Consider the following 22285-nt stretch of genomic DNA (forward strand, 5'->3'; position numbering starts at 1 on the left):
GACTTTGACCTGTGTTATGAGACTTGACTCAAAGTTGGACATGTAGAAGCTGGGTTTAATGTTATGAGGAGTTTGATTCCCTCATGTCATTTGTGAATTATGTGAATTTGCACAACTTTTCCTTGTATGATGCTTAGGAAGTCTCTGAAGGACTTATGAACCATATACATAAATATATTCTCTTCCCTTTTTTACCTGTCTTGTGACAGGATTCTTTTAAAAGCTTTAAAACCTCCAATAAAAGAAGTAATTCCAATATTTATTCCTTTTGTAATCTACTATGTAACAGGCATTTGTTATCAGGTTGTTGAGTACTCTCAGTGCATGTCTCTGGTGTACCTTGCATCAATTCTAGGAAAGGGACCACAAACCTCTGGCACTATTACAGTGAAGAATTGCATTGAGCTATCTAATAAGGAACCGAACATTACAGAAAACGAAATTAGACTGCATCTGTCCATTTATTGTGTATTACTGTCATACCTAGAATTGCATCCTTGCAGAAAGATACAGAAATACATCCCATGTTTAAAGGGTTTTCATTTAATCAGCAGTCGCTTTACTTGAGGGTGCATCTTTTTATGAAGGCCTCGTTGCCATTATAAGGGTTTTGTTGACTGATGATTACGGTTTCTCTTCCTCTCAACAGAAATTTCAAGAAGCATCCATAACTTAGAAAGAACTCAATGTATGCAACAGAAAAGTGAGTAAGAGGAGAATGACTGTTAAATCCAGCCCTTTGAAAACGTAAGTCTCATTTAGATCCTCAGTAGAAAGAAACGGCTGAAAATAATCTATTTCATTTGAATTAAGGAAGCTGAGCATTGCTGCAGCAACTTAAGAAAAACCCTCTTCACTTCCTGGAAACTGAAAGACTTTTTTTTGAAGAAGTAGTTGTCTCTGACATCACTGAACTGCATAGCGAGTTTGCAAGTGGTTAGTTGGGGTAACAGAGGAAGCAACTCCTTTACAGATAAGCAGGCAGTGCAATGTACGTGCCTAGTTATTCTCCTTTTTGGTTCGAGTTTTGCTGAGAAATTCTTTTGCAGACAGATAACACTTATTTTACTTTCCAGAGAGAGACACATGCTGTTTCATAAGGATACGCCTGATTTCCAGAAATAACCATGTTTTTGTGGCTTAAAGTCTTAGTGTTTGGCGTTGCATTTCTGAGACAGGATGCTTTTGTCAAAGGTAGGTAGCAATTGATATTTCTTTCTCTCATTTTGATCCAATAATGTCCTCTGTAGAAGTTAAACAAATGAAAAGCTTTTCAAAGTGGAGAAATAACATTTTTGTCCAGGAAACTAGAATACAACTATATGCAATGGTGTCAGAACCTAGATCAGGAAAATTGACACAAACTGTACAAGGCTCAAATGTCCTCTGCATAGTCATACGCGAGAGTTTTAAGAACCATTTGAAAAAAAAAATTGTAGTTGTATTTGAAAAAGAATATATTTAGAACTCTTACGTGAACCTGCTCAATGCAATCTTTCTTTGCTTTTATCTCACAATTCAGTACTTTGTTTTCTGTCTTTAAATTGTCCAAGAAAAAAAATCTTCTCATCTATTTTAGCCGCTCCCTGATCTCAGAATCTGATTACAGTTCCTCAAATTTTGATTTTTACTGCAGTGGAGTTAGTAAAAAGATCTAAACATTGTAAGTTAATAGATACAGTTGTGAAATTATTTGCTTTATCTGATTTTTTAAAAAATATGAATTATTTATGTATTTTATAAAAACTGCTTCTTAAAGAGCCTTAAAAATTTTTAGTTTTCAATCTAATTACAACACAGCAGGTGAATTTGTCACTTGACTTTTTAAAATTTTTGTGAGAGTCCAAGAGACTGGTCTCACAAAACATGCTAGATTTGACAGATAATGTAAGTAGCAAGAGAAGCAATTAATTTTCAGGTAATGCTTTATATAAAAAGAAAAAATGGATCTATATTTAAGAAAATATTTTCTTGAAAAACACATGTAGCATTTTATGTATATATGCACCTTCCATTAGTTTAGTTAATTAATGTATTTTGGGATAGTTGACAGCAGACGCAAAGGCTTTTCTCTAAAGTAATGTTCACCTTGAAAAGTAGCTCAAAACATATATTTTGAAATGGCAGGAAATGATATGCAGGGCTTAAACCTCTTTTCACATACATTGGATTTATGTATGGTTCTTTCATCATATCACTATAGTAGCTCCAAGTTTTTACTGATGTGAGCAAGAAAATGATCTGCCTTTAGTTGATAACCAGCTAAGAGCAGCATTTGAAGCCTGAACATTAGTTCACTTGCCTTTCAAAGTCTCTGAAGAGAGGCAGCACTGAATAAATCTGGTTGGTAGCTGTTGGATATTATAAGAAAACAAGTGAATGGTGTACTGTAGAGGACAAGAACAAAATCTCTTGCTTTTCCTGTCTTTTATTTTATTTTATTTTTTAATCTGCTGTCCTACTTTCCTTTTTACAAGTCTTTCTAAGACTTCCCACTGCTCCCTTTTCTCCAGAAAGGGCAGGTTACTGTCTGTGCTCTCAGCCACCTCCACAGTCAGTCGATGTGTTAGCTAACAGAGAGGGCTGGAAGACAGAAAGAGGGATATTTTATTTCAAGTAATAGTGGTGTGTTTTTTTTTTTTCTTCTCTGTCCACACATAGTAGGCTAGCTGGGGCTAGTTCCTTTCTACATACTTTTGCTAAACAGAAGATGCTCGAAGAAATGACAAGTTTTAACTTCTGACTAATACACTTAAAGCAATTGTCTCATGCTGTAGTATCAAGTACTCAGCCTCACAGACCTTGTTTTCAAGATGTTGTTTGACACAGAGATTGATTCTCCTGTCAGGGTTACAGAATCATTACAGTTCATCTTTGCTGTGTAGATTACTCTGCCATGTAGCTATGGGCGACTGGGCAGTCTTCTGAGGTGGGGAGTTTGTTAGTGGAAGAGCAACATTTGGAAAAGATGGTGTAGACTTTGGTCTTTTGCCATAAAAGCAAAAAAAAATGTTCAGGTACTTGTTAGTAAGTATTGGGTGGGTTGTAGGACTTGTTTTGTTATTACTATTACTATTGTTATTCTCTAAGAGCCTGCTGTACTTAGTCAATTTAAAAACTTACAGGAGAAATATTAAGGTGGTTTGACCTGCACTACAAGCACAGACATCCTATAAAACATACCTAATTTCCTGTAATCACCAAGGCACTTATAAGAGCATCAAACTACATTAAAACAAAAAAAGTCAGGAATATCTAGATCATGCACGAAAGCCTTTTCACTATGCAAACAGGCTGAATAAAAGGCATGTATTCAGCTGCTTATCCTGGCAAGAAATAGATGAGTAAAGGAATTTGTGGATGTACCCATAGGTACCAATATATGGAACCAATAAACACCAAACTTGGAGTTTGATCTGTCCTTGTAAACATTTCCCTGCTGAAACATCCTGTTAAATTCATCACTGTTTTGTGTGTTGTTTGAGCAACACCAACCACAAAACAATGAAAAAATACACACAGAAGAAAAACATTGCTTCCATATAGGAAAAAGAAATGTTTGCAGGACATTTTTTTTCCATTAGATCATTAATTCAAGTTCCTTCCCCAGTCACTACAGAAGTATTAGCAATTTGACAACTTTCAAAAGACTTCACCCACTTGTAAGCCACTTCCTTTATGTCAGGAAACTAAATAATTGCTTGATAGTTTGGGGTGTGACTTGTTTATTTTCCAAGCTAAAAGTACCGAGTTTCAGGAGACACATGTGGTCTCCATGCCCAACAGCTGGGGAGATTTCCACCTTTCAACCTGGAAGTGTTGTGTTTCTTCTGCACAGGCATCCATGTCTATACAGCTCATCCTATGGCTTTGACTTTCTCTGAAAAGCTTTTTCACAGGTTGGTCTATCCCTTTGGAAAGAGCCTGGCAGACCTAAGTTTTGAGTAGTGGAACTCCGTAATATTGGCTCATTTTGTGTCTAGGGTAAAGGATAAGGGCAATTCCTCTGGCAGGAGGATAGAGCACTGCCTCTGATATTTTCCTCTTATGGATGCCACGCTGTAGATTCTGTTCAGGTCTGTCTCATACTTTTTTTTTTTTTTTTTCAATAGAGGTGCACTTAAGGCCTTCTGAAATACATACCTCAGAGTCCTGTACCTAGGGACCTCTTAATCATTTGAAACAAATTTCCTGCTTTTCACATATTGCACAGTTCCAATACTTTATTCAAAATCAACTGAGACAGTTTGTGCACGCACAGGAGTGCAGGAAGTCCTGCTCACCTCCTGGGCTGGCCACATGCAAGCCAGTTCTAAACTGGAAGCTATTCAGTTTCATGATGTTGTACCTAAGCCACCAGGAGGACACATGTTAATTGGAGCACAGCAGCACACTAGCATAGCTACACAATTTCTGGACATGAATTAGCTATCGATTTAGATCAAACGTGATTTTCTTTACTTGTTCACCTAGACCTGCACAAACATAATGAGCAGATGGCTGGGTTGTTGAGGTACTATATTGATTATAACTGCAGGTAGGGCAAGAGGCGTCAGTTCTGGACTAATGGGTCTTATGGTCTTACATAGTATGGAAAAGGCATTCGCTAGTCATTTCGTATTCATGCACATCAGTATATTGACATACTGACAATATTTTACAAGTATAGACCTAAAGCTGCAAAACTGCCATGCAGAGACCAGTTCTAAAGAAAATTCAGCTCTCAGTGGTATGGTATGTTGGAACCACTTCTGTTAGTTTTAGTTTTAATTTGGTGAACTTACGTTTATATGTTTAGTTCTAAAGAACAAATCAACAATGAGTGGGTTAGAAACACTGCATTTATAATGAGATAAGGTAGAAGAACTGGGAGGAGGAAACAGGATGAAGTGACTTTTCAAAATGTTCCTACTATCAGGAATTGAGCTCTGTTTTTCTGACTCCCGTGACCTATCTGCAGAGCTGCCTGCCTCCCTGGGAGCATGTGTGTGCATTAAACAAGTAGGCAGTCTCCACACTGAAATTGTGAATGCATTGTATATAGTGCATAACAATTATCCCGTTTTCTTTTCCTGTGCAGCTGCATTGTGCTATATTCTGTACCATGCTGGGAGCAAGGATAGGAGAAGAGTAGACCATGAAAATGTTCTGTCCTCTGTTTATGTTCTTGATCTAGTTCTAAGAGTTAATATTCATAAGCATACATCTGGCCCACCAGGAAGGCAAAGCAAATTAACCCACAATGAGCTCTTTGCTGTCAGGGTTTGGCTTCTCTTTGTACTCATTCAGCTACCTAATTTAGAGTTAGCTCGAGTGTCTCTGCATTACCGCGTTTTGCAGCACAGACTCGCCCTGAGTCTGACCACTGTCATTTCCCTGCATTTGGGTGGCTGTTCCTCCCATGCTGCCAGCCCTGGGCATGAGGACCATGAGGGTGGCTGCAGAGATGACACCCAAAACAGCAGAGGAATGAGAGGCATTGCAGCAAAGTGCCATGTGCTGGGCAAGGCTTGCTAACATGAGTTCAGCTCCTTGTGGCTGCGAGAGAACTTTTGAAACCTGGCCAGAAGATGTGTTACAGATGTCACAGCTCAGATAGGGCTGGCCTGGCTGACTGTGCCCTGCTCAGGACAGACATGCCCTTTATGCTGGCTGCTGGGGCTGTGACTGCCAGCCCTGCCTGTGGGACAGCGATGGCCCCTGAGCTCTGCTGCTTTCTGCATCCTGTGGAAATGTCCATTGTTCACCTTTATTCATCTTTAATCGTATATAGCTAGAAATCAAGCAGTTTGTTCTTTCAGGCAGACTTGTGAAATACAGAGCATCCAAAAGCCTTTTGACGGAATAGTTTATACTCTTTAAAGCTCTGTTTAGACCCTGAAGCACTTCTGTGCAAAAAATGGTAGAAAGTTTTAAAGTGACAGAACTCTGACTTCCTCCTGTAAATATCAAGATTAAAACAACAGATACAGTTGTGAAAGCTGTTTTTTTTCCCTCGTCAGGGAATCCACGGACCCACCGTAGTCCCCCACGGTGGGTCCATGGATTCCCTGACGTTCCCTACAACTTTACTGTCCCTCAGACTGTTGTACTGTGTGTCCCAATGTACTTCCAGACTATCCATACACTTGTGAACACATCTTGTTCACTGGTGTTTCAGTAACTTACAGCATTTTATCTATTTCCAGGCTCCTTTCCCTTTCAAGTAAAGCAGTTTGGGGCCTTCAGTGCCAGGATTTTAGAAACTAGCTGTGAGCACTTCACTGCCAGCTTACAGCATCTGTAGTGTTGGACAACTAATAGGTTCCACTTCTTTTCTTTTATACCATTACCTTGCAGTACCGTTCTTCCAGTTATTCCCTCTGTGTCAGGGCCTCCTCGGCTAGCCTGCTTACTTAGGTTTCTATTCTCTAGTTTCAAAGACTTCTCTTACAATCTGTCTTCTCTTCATTCACAATCCCACCACCATGCACAAAGCTCCAGAGGTATCTTTTGTTGTGTATGAATGACTTTTTTTGTTGTTGCAAAAATGTGGACTTCCTGGAGCAATATTTTTAATTGCCTTTTAAAATATATTATTTTCCTGACAAAAAGACAAATAATCAAACTAGCTATCTAGCAACAAAATGAAACCACACACTGAAGCTTTCTGTACAATATATAAGGAAACAGCATTTTGTTAAATGAAGCATATATGTCCTATATGAGCTGAAAGATTTTATGCTCAAGGAAATGTAGTACAATACAGGGCCTCAGCCGAGATTGTACAAAAATATATGGCTAGTAAAGACTTTCTGGGTAATCATATACATTGCAGAAGCTGTGAAATAAATATTTAAGATAATATTAGTCCCTGAGCTGTTTCTGGATGCTTGTGAGTTAAGACATGTAGGTGGAAAAAGAAGGTAAGATAAATGGCAGAGCATAGTCAAGCTTCTAGAATAAGATCTAAGAGACAGAAGTCAGCTTCAGTCTTGGCTGTCTCAGAAACTCAGAGTGTGAAGTGTCATTTCTCCAGATCGGAGTTTCATCATCTGTTAAGTTGGAGACAGTAATTTTTACCTTGTCAAAAAATGTAGAATCATAATTCCTTAAATATTCTGAGGGATGCTTGTTTCTTGCAACCTGTAAACTACCACAAATTCATCTGAAGAAACTGGTTGCGCATTAGACTGTTTTGAATAGTGTATGTGAGCAAAGAAAATGAAAAGTAGGAAACAAATGACTTGTGCATAAATTTCTACCTTGTTCTCAGTCCTAAAGCACAGGTGTTGTCAGTGGAGAGTCATTACTTTTGTGCTGAGTAAAAACAACCCATACTTTGCTTAACTTCAGCAAATCTGAAATTCTCTAAAACACGGTCATGTAAACTGTAGTCTCCATTTAAACCAATGTCGGGCAAAATAACTGAAGTTGATCAAAAAGTCCTTGTGAGACACAAGAACAGAACTGCCATATTTTCCCTTCTGGTGTCTACAGATGAGATGAGAAGGTGTGCTAAACGGACCATAGCTGCAAAAGGCTTTATGTTACAAAGCATCCTCCAGACTTAGGGGTAAATACAATAGTGAGCCCATCTAGTAAATTAGATGTTTGAGGAGTCTCAGTAAATAAACCAGCCATTCTAGGGAAATGCAGGCCAAGCTCTGTCAGCATGTAATTTAAAATCACATGGCTGCATAATCGAAGGAAAGATGATCAATATTGCAACTGCAGCACTTTAGTTAATCTTCTTGAGATAGACCTCAGATGTCTCAAATGAATGCAGAATCACGTGCACATACACCTCAGAGAAGTCATTTGGTTGTAATGAGTTTTGGATAGAGTATCTGAAGGATTTCTTTATTCATATCACTCTTGGAAAACTTTGAATGAAAATGAAACATATTTTTTAAATGATGTGTATTTTTTTTGTTTTAGTGAGAGATTGTTACCATAGGTGTCTCATAAGCAATATGTGAGTTCCCTCATCTCCAAATAATGTGTGTGAATGTGCATGCCAGTACCATCTATTTGTGTGTGTGAGTGGAAGTATAATATTTATGATGCTTGAGACTGCCTGGTCAGTACACGAAAATACTTGGCCTTATTTGCTGTTTCAGTAGTTGTTCTGTGCTCAACTGTCCTGCCTTAACAGAACCGAAGACTTCTCTACATCCTTCACACACCTGCAGTCTAGTGTGTCAGTCTGACGTACGAAATGTGGTTGAGGTCTGGGGGAAAGATGTGAAACAGCAGTAAGAAATATGTGTTAGTACAACTTAGTAGCATTTCTGATTTTCCTGTCGTAGTCTGCTAATCAAATGACTTAGAAATAAAGATTTCTGTGAGGCACCCAGTGTACTCATTCTCACTCATAGAAAATGTTAGGAACACTAACAGCTTAACCCAGTGTCAACTTACATACTTACAGTTCATAAGGTTTACAGTGCAATGGTGCTGAATACAAGGGAGGCAATTAAAGGAAATGAATGTGAGATCTGTAAAGTTATTTATTCTTGATATAATGGAGTACTTACAGGTTTTCTAATACTCTGAGGTGAAACCTTAATAAAATCCAGTAATGCGTGGCCTCCTGAATTTAGCACTTTATTACTTTCCTGAAGGTGGGCTAGTTTGGCCATGAGGATTTAGAAAAATAGATACGTTTTAATATGTAGTAAGGTAGTATTTATAGAGGCATACCTGTTATGGAAATCTCACCTACAGATGCCTTTTCAATCAACACAGGATGTATTAATTTGTTAGAAATCATAGAATAGTTCAGGAGAAAAAGTCCCACAAAAATTCCAAGATTTGGGGATCAGATTACTCCAAAAGCTAATAAAAAACGGCAGCTGCAGTTGTCTTCCTGCTGCGGTTAGTGCTAGGCTTAAGGGCCTGCTAAGACACAGTTTTGCACCACCCTGAAAAAACAGACAAGTGTTTGGTGCAGTAGCTTTTGTGTTAATGTTGGGAACAGAGGCATTTACAACGTGGAAGTGATCCTGCCCCAGACATATCAACAAGTGTGTCGTCATTGCAGGAGGGTGCCTTAAATGGCAAGGGAAGGATTGCTTGCAAACCACAGCTTCTGAAAAACACTCTTCACTGAGCAATGAAGACATTTTAATAACACTAAGCATGTCAGATATGCCATTTTGGCTGCTCTTTCTGCAGCTGATGCTCTCTGTCTTTGCAACAGAATTTCTGCTCACCTAAGTCTCACTTCAGTGTTGATGTCAGTGGAAAGTCTGAAAAGACTTTCAAGTGTCTTATAGGATTTATTTTATCCTTTTGTGTATGTTTGTTTTGTTTGTTTAGTTTCAGGTTTGTTGTTGTGGGTTTTTTTTTCTATATTTTGTTGTCTTTCTTTGTAGTGGAACAGGAAAATCAATCCACTTGTTTTTATTTTTAACCTACTAGGGCTCTTTAAACTCAAAGTTCTGCTTTCTTGTTACCTTCCCTGAGAAAGCTCTTTGGACGAGACACCCCCAGTTTTGGCTATAAGCTCCAAAACACTTGAGAACTGTGTTGGTTTTTTTTTTTGTAGAAATGACCAGATTTTCAGAAGACCTCTCTTTATTAGTCACTGAGACAATGTGAAAATTGGAGTGTGCAGCTGCAAGTTAACATTTTCTGCAAGTTTTTCTGAAAGTGTGAATATGGAACACTTGGGAAATCAGGAAGAAGCTGCTCCTGTGTGTGTGTGACTGTCTGGCCTATGTGGACAGCAAGGCTAATGACCACAGTCATGATCAAACATTCTTGTTGGGCCCAGTGCTGTACAAATGTAGGATGAAATATGATCTTTGTCTCAAAGGGTTTATGAGCTGATCCTGGACAGCATTGATACTTCTTAAAAAGGAGTGGTGTAGTGGCAAGAGGAAAGACAAGTAAGGGAAAAAAGTAATGGTAGTGTATGTGCCCAGCTGAAGAGCTTGCATAATCCCTTGGCTATTTATTTCTTTTTCTCAGAAAGTGACATACAACATCTTATTTAAAGCAACATACGACTGAATAAGTTATTGCCTGGATCCAAGACAAACTTTCCTGCATAGGTCCATGTATTACAGGTCTCACACTGTGCTCTTATAACTTCTTTATGTGACAACTGATGCACATATTCCAGGAAAATAACTCTTAATGACAGAACTACTGCCAGTGAAAACTTAGGGTGCTCCAAAGCTGCTCTCTTGCTATATCAAAACAATAAAAAGTCAGGTCACATATAAAGGTGCTATATTTATTTCCAATGATTATTTTCTCCAGCTGTTTAATCTTTTGATTAACATATTGCATTCTGTCACCAGTGAGTGAAATACAATAAACAAACAACAGAATGCGTGGACGATGTGTTGCAGACACACATGTATTCACTCTCTTGTATGGGAAAGCATATAATCTCACTCCTCTGATTCTCAATTCTTGTAGCAGGCACTCTGTCTGCAGGAGGTGGCCTAACGTGAACAGCGTCTGGATATGAAAGAGAGGGACCACATTCAGTTCAGAAATTTTTTATGTTGCTTTTAGTGTTCTCACATCTAAGTGCTTATAATTAATTTTGACCTGTAATTGACCTAACAGATTTACTTAGACTGAAAAAAAAAATCACACTGTAACTCTTTTTCTTCAAACAATCAAGGAAGTAAAATATACAGAACTTATCTTCAGGGCTGCACAGGATGACATCAAGTTTCCTGAATATCAGATGGTGAACTCTCTAGACACAAGTTTTCGGAGTTGCCTAAAATTAATTCAGGTTTGACCTGGTTCCATATTACTGTATAGGATATTTATTGAAATATTTATTAAAGTCTACAGAGGGGGCTTTTTTGTGGAATTGATTGTGATTCATTTGTTGAGTTGGAATTCAGGGTCAAAAGGACTTCTGAGTTTTAGATGGCTGCAAGTTTTAGTGAAAAGATTCTGCTGTGAAATGCTAAGGGCTTGGAATGGCTATGTTTGCTGTTACAGTAGTTGGTCATGAAATACAACTGTGAGTAGAGTCTTGACTGAAGGTCACGTATTGATTAATAGCTGTTTAATAATATTGCCTTTCTGTAAAATCTGAGCTCTTTCTGTTATATCAGCTTGTCCGTGTGGCAGTGAGCAACCATAGGTAGCAGTAAACAGGTATGTAACTCTACATTTTTTTTTTTAAATCACTTAAAATCTTTATTATAGTCTTTGAAAAGCACTTCAATGATTGACAGAGTGATAAATCTTTTAATTTATGGCTGATGTCAGATCTTTACAGTGGTAGTATATGCAATTGGCATCTTTATAGTGAATTTTTCTGTAGTTACAAGAATAAGATTCAGAAAGAAGTTCTGATCAGATATGAAGCCAACTGAGGGGAGATCAGTGTTGTGGGACAGTGAGTCAGGATGTGATGGTGCAGCTATTGTGACTCCAAAGCATCAGAGGAAGGGACTGAGATGGCAGAGCAGCTGAAAGGAAGAGGAGACAGAAAGACATAAAAAACTGTTAGAAAGCTCCTGTGTCACACTGCAAGGCCTGAGATAGGAGCCAAAGTCCCTGAATTTCACCACTCCTGTACTGTGAGCAAATGTCTGCAAAACTCATTGATAAATGTCTTATAGCACTGTCTGACACAAAAAGAGAAAATGTCGTAATGCTGTTGGCACCCCCTAGACCCAAGGGGCGGATCTGAGTGAGGAGATACACACATCCCAGTACTGCTGATAAAGCCTGGGGAGAGCAGCATTGTGCCCTTTCATAGAGTCTCTGAGTGTTTTTTTGAGGGCGGAGAATGTTTTTAAAAACTAAGAAATCATGTGTACAGAGTGACATGAATTTTGCAAATCTAAGTACCCAGTTTTCAGGAAGTAGCCTTGTCTCAATATCTTATGGAAATTTTTGATGTCACACACCATTTTTCCACTACAGTATCCTCCTCTCTTTGTAGAGAATGAAAATATATTCAGCATATTATTATATGTATTGCTCCATGTATAGTTCAGGCTGTGTTTACGGAATTACTGTTTAAAACTTTCTGCATCTACAAATATTAGTTTCTTCTTAAGCTTTTTGATTATGGTACTTATCTTTTGAAGCGAAGTGCCACACACAGATTTTCATATTGTAATGACAAAATGATCCAAAGAGAAAATCAGTCTATTGATTCAGAAAGCTTAATTTGAGACAAGCACCATGCTCTTTAAAGCACCCCTTCAATTAATTTGCAGTTTGGAAATGTCACCACTTTCACAAATTGGATTGGTACAATTAAGATAAGAACCTGTCAAACACAGACCAATTATTAATGGCTGCTGTATGGAAAATTAGTATAAGCAGATTTTGTAACATGATACAAAAAATCTGTGATGAGCTGGAGTATAATCCTGTTACCTAAACAAGCATTTTACTACTTAGCTGTGGGGTCTCTTTAGTTTTTGCGGTCCCTGCCTCACTAACTCCATGGCTCATGCAGCGCGTTAGCTCTGCAGGCAAGAAATATCCTCACCACGTGCTCTGGAGCATCTCTGTGCTGCACCAGAAGAACAGTCTGCCATCACAGAATGAGAGAGCTCAGTGACTGTCCATAAGTCTTAGGAAAGGAAAAGAAATAGGGCTTTGCACTGGCAATACCAATGCACATTTGCTGACTCTTGAATAATGACCTCTGGTACCTAGACAGTGTCTTTTGGGACAGCTTAATTTTATTATAAAATAGCCATCATTGGTTTTTGGTTTTGTTGTTGTTGGTTTGTTTATTTTTGCTTTGTTTGTGTTTTTTTGTTTGTTTGTTTTTGTTGAAACACCTAGTAAGGTCCAGTTAAACATTCAGTTCTTCGCAGGAGTATAGCACCAAACCTGCTACATTCCTGAACCTCTTGACCAAGGGGAACCCGTTGGCAGCTTTCTTTCCTACTTATTTCTGAGGATTACAATTGTTTCTATTGTATTTATGTCCATGAAAGTGACTTGCATTGTGTTAGTGTTACCACTATTTTGTGTTGTTTTCTGTTGTTGTTATCAAAATGGACATTGCATTGTTGATATCATTTATTTGACAAAGGGCTTTAAATGTTGTTTTGTGAGGCTTTCCTCCTTTTTGCGAAAAGGAATGAAACATATTAAAGTAGATGCCATATTTCAAGTAGATCATGTGAATGTTGATAACATTTATAATGATCTTCACTAGATCTGTGTGATATCAGGAAATGCAAAACGTGTTAAGTTTCAGTTTGGATGAACGGCAGTATAATTCCCATTTAATAGAGCACGGAATTGAGATGGAAGTAGGAAGGAGATCCTACTGAACGATGATTGCGTTGTATCTGTTTTGAGCTGTACCCTTTATTTTTCTATTCTTAATCACCACCAACATTTGTGAGGTGGATGTTGCTAGGAAATTTAAGTGGAAAATATTTGATGTCTTTTCTCCAATGTAGGAGATGTTTGAGAAGAAAAAAGAAAATGAATTTATTGCCTGTTTCACATCTTTGCAAGTTAAGACATCAAGCAGCTTTTGTGTTACTGCTCTAGTGCCAAGATAAGAATGAAGTAATACAAGAAAATAGTTTAGTCTTTTTGGGTCATGTTTGGATCCCTGCAGCACAAACTGATTTCAGTCTTTCTAATAGCAGCCAGGACTAGTGCACAGCTTACCCACTGACTTGCTGCTTGGTCCCTTGTCTCCTGTCACCAACTCCAAAGCCAGGGAAGAGCTGGATGGGGGGTCAGCATTGAGAGAAGCTGTGGAATCTGATAAGATTGTAATGGTGAGCACATTTATAGTAATGGAAATAATGTCCTTCATTTTCTTAGTGATTATTTCTGATTCATTTTGAGGGAGAAGGACTAGCATTCTTGAATTGATTCATCGAGATAGGTAGCATCTTTGTCTTTAGATGACTATGGAAAATTACCTGACCTTTGATGGATATTTTGATAAAAGCAGACACACAGGCCTAGGCTGAGTTTCCAGGAAGTGTAGGCAGAATACTATCATTCTTCCACTTATAACAAAGATTAAAGGCAATTCTTGAAAGGGAGGGGGAGAAATTCTTGCTCAGAGAAGTTGCTGAGGATTTCTCTGTTCTCCAGAGAGATAGCATATTGTTGCAAAATGAATGCAGAGGGGAAGAAAAAATGTCTAATTAAGAAATGTCATTCTTTTTCCAGTCAGGAAGGCATCTCGTTCATCTTAATAATGGTTAGAGCTGCACTACTGAAATTATTATAGTGCCCCTTCTGAAATTCTTACCTGGGGAAGCTTTCAAACTGTGTGAAAATTTTGCCTGAGAAAAAATAGCTTGTCTTTAAAATAAACATTAGTGAGATTTTACTCATTTTACTTATTTAAATCTGGGCCTTTGAGAAAGTGAAGAGTTACTCTACAATACATCACTATCAAGCTAGACACACAAGGCTCGATCCCTCAAGCAGCATCCAGAATTCCCAAACCTTTAATGGGATGACGATTCTTTATAGCCTGTGGTTTTAAGTAAGTAAGTAGAAAGACAATAATTCTTCCTAAATGCCAAAGAGTTTAGAATAGATTTCTGCGATCAGGAATCTACCTGAACTTTGGTTATTTCATACATGTATAAGGGGTTTTGAGTGAAACATAATGTCAGTGGCCGTCATTTTTATCTTCTAGATGAGACAAATAAATGTAATTTCCTTAAAACATACACAGAACATTTTTCATTACAATGTTACCTTGCAAAATATTTGTGTCATTAGACGGAAAAGTATGTATTTGCAGAAATCAGGTCACATGTTTATCTTAGAAAGTGCTGCTAAACATTAAAGGAGATGCAAAAGAGCCTTGGGACACCTGTTCATCACAGTAAATTGGCACCTTATAGAGCTGATATCAAATATTTCTGCTTCATAAATGGACTTCAATGCACTTTCATAAATATCTTGCTGTTACACAGAGCTCAAAACACTTTAGTGAAGAAAAGACATTATTGCCAGGTTGAATGGAAACAGATCCTGAGAGCTGACTTCTAAAAGGTCACCTGGAAAGTTGTTGGACAAGAAGAAATACGCTGGAACTTTCGTTGTATAAGAAGCCAAAGAAATGGAGGGGAAATGAAGGCAAAAGAACGAACATTTTTTAATTCAAACTTTTAAGTTGCTTTGTAGCAAACTCAAGCAAAAAGTCGTATTGCACAAAGCAAAACAAGAGGAGAGTGTAACATTGATTACCATGAAAAACAAATCATTTATTTAATGAATCTTGTTAGTCAATCAGCAAAGTGGTGGGAGGAGCTAGGTGAAGAAATCCTGGGTTAACCTTCTGTGTGAAGTACTTGTCACCCTAGCAAAGAGTAGACACAAGAACTTAAGCTGCTATTCAGCAAAGACTAGCAGAGGAAGACCTGAGGGTATTAATCCTTCTTCCTGGGAGAAGATTGCTGTCAGCTTCAAAAGAAAATTTCTGCCTACTTCAGGCAGGGGTATCACACTGAAGCACAAAAAAAGGGTTGCTTGAACAGTTGGGGAAGATTAAAGGTGGTACCTTTTGGATGTTTTGGAGCATGAGCATGAGTAAATCAAGAGCAGAGAATTACCAATAAAGCACTAGCAATTTTGCAGCAAGAATCAGTATATTTAGTAGCTGTGTTTAATTTTATGATCTGGAATTATTGTGATACTGCAGGAGGCAAATGGACTTGAGAATTAACATGATCAAGTTTACCATCTCCTCTCCTTCTAAAAGAAATCCAAACCCAAAATCAAAACAGTTCAACTGTGCTGATGATGCAGCCTCCTAATTTGTGTCTTGGGTCAGAGTTACACATCTCTTTGAGTCCCATTTCACGATCTGTGCCCATAAAATAGTGTTTTCGCTGGAGGTGAAAGGTGTTGCAGAGTGTGCGTGGTTGCAGGGTTGGTGCAGTCACAGAGGCAGATGAGAAGTCTCACTACCGGAAATGTGATCGTTAGGGAAATGATTTGTCATAAAATTCATTGTAATGCCATATTTCAGAACAAAAAATGTTTCAAAGCTTTTAGCTCAGAAACAAACTCAAAACCAAATCCCTATGACTTCTCATACTGCAACAGGAGATTTTACTCATAATGAAGAATGCTGGGAATGACTGACAGTGTGTGATGCTGAGTATTTCAAGTATTGGATGTTGATTTCTTGTTCACAGATTTCATGTAGGAGCTTCACAGTGCAGTTGTTGGAGAAGAAAATAGTTCTGTTGCAAATACATCCTAGCTTGGTCTCTCTGTTCATTATCTTTATAGTACACTGGCTTTTCATATGCTTGCTATTGCTATAATATACAAAATGCTTTCGGAGTTTCAGTTTTTTGATGATTCTTTGCTAAAAATAATTAGATTTAATGTTTTAAGTGTCTAGCGCTTACAATCTTCCTGGTGCATGTTTAAAACCATTAAATGTTTTAACAACATATTGCTTTTGATGCAATAATTAATGTAATGATCAAAATGGTGAGCACCAGCCCAACTCATGCTTCATTGTAGGTCAAGCCTTGCTACAAGGAAATTAGAAGAAGTTGAAAAGATTTCTTAAAGTTTCTCAACTCAGGAGTGGTCTGTATGCAACAGAAAAAAAAAAAAAAAACAAAAAAAAAACAAAAAAAAATCAACAAACCATAGGGTTTAAACATCATACAGTACAGATTCTCCAGATCTGGGGGGGATTTAAAGGATTCTCTGGAGATGCAAGGCCTGTTCATCTTCTTCAAAACCCAATTCCTGCCACTTTTTTGGCTTACAGGGCCAGAGGCAATTCAAGGACACATCTAGGTCCATTGCACTAGTTGTGTACTGTCAGCAGACTAATGATTCATCAGGATGAACTTTCTGTATTTCTTTATATAAATATACCTGTAATCCAGGGTAGGAAGCCTTATTTTCAGTGGTACTTATCATCTGTTTATCAGGGCAACTTCATTGAAATTGACTTATTTTTCACTGTTCTCTAATTTTTGTAATTCTGTTAAGCAGACAGAATTTTTGTTTGTTTCTGGTTTAGGTGGGGTGGGGGGTGTGTGGTGTGTGGATTTTTGTCTATTTTTTAATTTAAATAAAGTGTATTGATAAGAATCTTTTTCAAAAGCTTAATAATGCAAGCTAGGAAATAAAAAGGTCCTTAGAAATTGTAAGGTAGATAAGAAATATGATGTGAAATGCCCAGGCATAAACATCTTCGACTGGATCTCTTCTGCAGGTAGAAACATGCTCTAAGCTGCCTCCTGCTGCCTTGGCCCTCTGACTGTCCAGGAGGATGTCCTGCTCCTTCTATCCTGCAGATTTAGGCTTCGTTCATGTGGCAACCAGAGCATGGCAGGTGGAAATGGTTCCCCTTTGGTGTCTGGTGTGCTTGATCTGGACCTATAATCTTGGAAGTGTTTTCAGCTTTGCTGATATAAAGATAGTCATCCATTTCTATTGATGCATTAAGGATGAAGTCTGAGGCCTTCTGAGGGTCTTCTAGATTGTTAAAAACTAACAGAAACAATCAAACAGAAGGCTAAAGCTGCCTTTTGACAAAGTTCTCGTGCAGTTGGCCACAGAGAGATTCCTGTTCACTTCTTGAAAGTGTGAGGCAGTGTTAGAAACCAGGGCTGGCTACAATCTGTTAGTGGTGTGGGAAAGGGGCACAGCAGCGTGACAGCACAACCTGTTTGATTCTGTGAGCAGTGGGGAAGAGAAGAAAGGGGGCTCATTGCCTTTTTTTTTTTTTAATGCTGGATTTTCTTTTAAGAAAGATCTCTGCATATAGCTTCTGAATGTTGTCTTTAGGAGATAAGCTTCAGAGCTGAATGATGTGGGATTCACTCAAAACTTCTTGAAAGACTTATGAATATGAACTTAAAATAAAAATAAAAACCAACTCCCTAGCCATCAGTTGCTATGGTGAAGGTGGTCACAGAATCACAGAATGTAAGGGACTGGAAGGGACCTCAAAAGATCATCTAGTCCAATCCCCCTGCTGAAGCAGGAACACCTAGATGAGGCTACACAGAAATGTGTCCAGGCGGGTTTTGAATGTCTCCAGAGAAGGAGTCACGGTACTACAGTAATTGTCTTATTACAGGTGTCTCTTTGGACTTTAGATCAACGAACTTTCAGTATTTGAATAATACTTGAAATAGCAATAGCAGAACTATAAAAGGAAAAAGTACTTTGGATGTTTGCACTGGGTAGCTCAGACCATCCTAATCAGGACAGTCACTGGATTTTCTGTGTCTGGTGTAATGCTCGTGGAAGGTAAACTACAGACAGTCTTATCTCTTAGATAATAACTGTGTTGTACTGTGACGTACCACAAGGCTTGTGTTATTTTAGAGGCCTCTTGTGTAGTGCTTTGTAGCTGAAACAGCATGCTAAAAATGAAAGATGAGTCAGTAGGGCCATCTACATTTTCTGCTAGTTTAATTTTACAAAATTCTGTGTTTTCAGATGATGGTAGGCTGAAGTGTTAATATTTTTATACATTGCTACTATTCACCTTACCTCAGTGAGGAAGTTTACTCATTTGCGGGTTGACAGGCAGCCTTGCTATGGGAACGGGAAGGCGCTTACAAAGCAAGCTGAGGGCTGGTTTGCTAAGAACAGACCAGTGCTCTGCAAAATGGAGATAAAATTAAGACACCCACATCCCGTGACATCATATAGTTCTTGCAGGCTGCCATTTACCAGGAAATGGAAAGAAGTCCATTAATTCCAAACACTGTTAAAACACCAAAATGCTTGAAAAGTTATGCTTGATTTCCCTTCTACTCTGTCCAGTTGAAAGCATGCCTTGTGAGCTAGATCTGCTGATGCAACTGAGCCTCTTCCTGATGGTGTCAGAGGAGGAGCAAAATCAGCTCTGGCTGCTTGTCTGTCATGTTAATTTTGTGCGTGAACATAAGTACATTCCCGTCATTTGTAGTTAACGCAACTCTTCTTGTACATCTATAGTCCTTATTTGCTATTAGTTCTGTCTGTTCTTATCCTCATTCAAAGAATGTTAAATATACAGCCTTAAATCATTAAAAAAAACCCCTGTGTGCTATTTCTGGGATACATACACATTTCTGATGAAGTTATAGGTTAGGTGGAAATAGACATTTTCTTCTTGTGTTTGGGAAGAATAATGGTAGGGACTTAAATTTTTATTTATCTTTAGCAATAAACTATTAAATGGGACTGACTGTGTCTATTTTGGAAACTCCTCTAAATTGAGAAGGTTATCATCTGAAAAGAAACAGAATTTTTCATTAGTTTACCTGAAGCCAAGCAGTATTTCCCCAGTGAAATCTGGTCAAGACTAGGAAGATAAACATAGTGCCATGATCACGTGTCACAGGCTTGCTGGGCAGGCAGATCTAAATTACTGTCTCTGTGGAAGACCAAACCAATCTCTTTGATCTTGTCACCTCTGAATCTCAGAATTTCTGACCAAGTTGGCAGAGAGACAGCAAACTGTCAAGGCATCCCAAAATAGGCAACCTCTATGGCAGTTCTGAAGCAACTGCAAGTTCACAGTGAAACTCTGGTGTAAGAACATGCTGGTGTTTAGGCTGTGGAGACTGGACACATCTTTAGGTGGGGATTTTTGTGCTGTGGAGGCATCAAGGTCATAGACCAATTTCTTGGAGTGTGCCATAAGCAGATGCATGATGATAAGATAACAACCAGAGACAGGCAGGGAGGGATCAGCCCCTTGAACGCAGGCCCATTGCAGTTTAGAGCTAGGCTGCTGAAACTGCTTCAGGAGAAGCAGAGAATAAGGAACTTCTAACCATCGGGGGGCGGGGACAAAAAATAACGGCAAGAAATAGTCTATCACGTATGGATTTTGCAACTTGAGGCTTCCCAGAAGAGAGTAACATTGTCTGGTGCACGTGCAGAAAGAAGTGGAGCCCAGCAGGACCTGCAGCTAGCCCTGAATGTATCAACACTGCAACATAAGCTGTTGTGTCAGCATTAATGCAGAGCCTGAGAAGGAACACATGAAGACATTTTGTTGGAGAAAGTTACTGCTAGAGACCAAACTTATTTAACAACAGTTTTGTTACTTTTAAGTCTTCAAATAATTCTTCTGCTCCTTCCTAGTAAAGTGGTGGATTTTAGTGGGTTATGTTTACTTCATGCGATATCTCTATAGCTCTGCCAAACCAGCATGTGAAGAGTATTTGAAACTTCAGGTGTACTAATGGGTAAACACCAACATTGACCTCTCAGTTTTGTCCCCTGGGGTCCAAAGGCAGAAACTTGACAAGGCGACGGGAACCCTCCCATGGTGAAGCCACTCAAATCTAAACTGAAGCTGAATTATACTGAAATGGGAATTTGACCGTGCGGCTGTAATGGCAATGACTCATAGCTAAACAGGATGTGACTATAGAATAAACAAGGCAGAGAGCTCCCTGAGCAAGCAGTAATACAACTAGCTGCAAAAGTAGGATTTTACAACCACACTTGGTAGCATAGTGCCAAAGCTCATTAACATTGATGAGGAGAAAGATTACTTTCATTAGCAACTGCCAGTAACTTTAGACTGAAAGACAAAACATGCCTGGCGATGAAGCCATTTTAGCATTGTGTAGCTTTGCACCAGTAAAAGCACCTGTACTTCTGGCTGCTCACAGGGAGAAAGCCGTGGTCAAATAGATTGCAATCAGCCTAATTTGAGAGGTTGCACATGATATCAAGTGCAGTGAGATCCTATGCAGCCGTGAGCCACTCACCTCTGCAGACCCAGCTCCCCTGCTACAGCCAGTTTCCCAGTCACCCATGACTGGGGTTGAACAGGGAGGATGTCAGCTCATGTGGGAGATGTTGGGGACCTCAGTACCGTTTCTTGCATTTTTTGAAGAATGCTTTTGTAAAAGCTCCATTTCCATTTATCAGAGAACCATATTCCTTTGAGGTAGTGATCTGCCAAAATGAGTTGACAACCTTTAGTTCAATTTTCTTTTATACAATCTGCTGTGGTCCTAGAGGAATGACTACTCATCCCCTAACAGAAACACATGATGTCCTGGGTAGGGAGTTCCATTCCCTCATAACTGTGCTCCTTTTTTCCTTGGTGTTGTCAGCCTAAAGAAGGCTGGTGGTTTCCTGCCTTATCTTTCAGTACACTATTTCAGATTGCTTTACACCATCATTGCTGCAGATGCTGTTGGTCTATCCTTAATGCCTTTGGGTCTTGGTTATGTAAATGTATGTGAAGACCATCATTTATTTCCAAAAGGAAAGACAGACATGACATTGTGTTAACAGTGCACAGACAATTGATTTTGCAGCAGATATTATGATGGGCAGAGCATCATGTATTCTTCACCATGCAATTCTCTACAAAACAATATTGTACAGCAAAGTGGAAGCCAGAAGCTAGAATTTAACTTTTTTATGGATTTTTTGAACTTCAGAGGGCAATCTTGAAAACCCTAACTGAAATGCTGCAGCCTGTTTGAGTCTTTGGCTATAATGATCTTAATTGCCTTGCTAATGGTGGGCACCATTATAAATTGTCTTTCATCATTCTAACATGAATGAAACTGCCTTGAAATTTTCAGTTTGCAGTATGATGTGTAATAAAAGCAGACAAATTGACGCAGAGTTTGGCTGTGGGTGCTGTAGACTGTGCAGGGTTTTAATCAGAGTTCTGTTTATCCAAGTGCTCCTGACAGCTTACATGTGGGTGCAGAGCAGCCTGTGGAGAGACAGGTGACTCCACGTTGGAGCTGGGCTGGACACAGCACGTGGCAGGCAGAGAAAAGGTTCCTGTGGCCTCCTGAGCCAGCAGAGCTAATGCTGAAATAAGCACTCTCAGTCCCCTCTTTCTGTTTGTACTTGTTGCTGAGGTCATATTAGGGATCTGTTCCATGCTTACATGCTGTAGCAGTCCTGATTCAGAACATCATCTTAATTCAGACTATGGGCTTAATTCTTGCTGAAGTCAATGACGAACTTGTGCTTCTTGAAGTGCAACTTGAACACCAACTAGAATTTTTTGTCTCTTTTGGTTTCTTCATGCTATTAAATCTGTGCAGTGTATGTATGAAATGCTGTATAGGTGCTAAGTAATATCTCCATGTGTCTCAATCTACACAGTTGCAAAATTTCTGACTCTTAGTTAAAAATGAAAGAGCATTTAATTTGACCAGGTCACCTGATCATAAATTAATCAGCATTGAAATCAAATGCTGTTAAATTATAGATGTTGAAAGAATAAAATCTTACCCACATTTGCACATACTATGACTTTCTGCTTCAGCTTTCCATCTGTCCTCACAGAAGACATTACACATGCTACTTCCAAGCTGCTCCATCTATGTGTATGTGCATATAC

General features: G+C 38.8%; 1 protein-coding gene across 20 annotated transcripts in view; it reads left to right on the forward strand.

Moving 5' to 3' along the window:
* PTPRC (protein tyrosine phosphatase receptor type C) overlaps window positions 1-22285 on the forward strand; it is an 84074-nt gene that overhangs the window by 21165 nt on the left and 40624 nt on the right. For 19 of the 20 annotated variants that reach the window (XM_071810306.1, XM_071810304.1, XM_071810302.1 and 16 more), the window contains 2 exons: window positions 650-991; window positions 1077-1194. In XM_071810306.1, coding sequence (XP_071666407.1) covers window positions 1128-1194 — 67 coding nt within the window. In that variant the 5' untranslated portion in view covers window positions 650-991; window positions 1077-1127. The remainder of the gene's footprint in view (window positions 1-649; window positions 992-1076; window positions 1195-22285) is intronic. The other variant, XM_071810301.1, reaches the window with a different exon arrangement.

The sequence above is a fragment of the Patagioenas fasciata genome, chromosome 6 (assembly GCF_037038585.1).
Source record: "Patagioenas fasciata isolate bPatFas1 chromosome 6, bPatFas1.hap1, whole genome shotgun sequence".
In the NCBI taxonomy this organism is placed as follows: Eukaryota; Metazoa; Chordata; class Aves; order Columbiformes; family Columbidae; genus Patagioenas; species Patagioenas fasciata.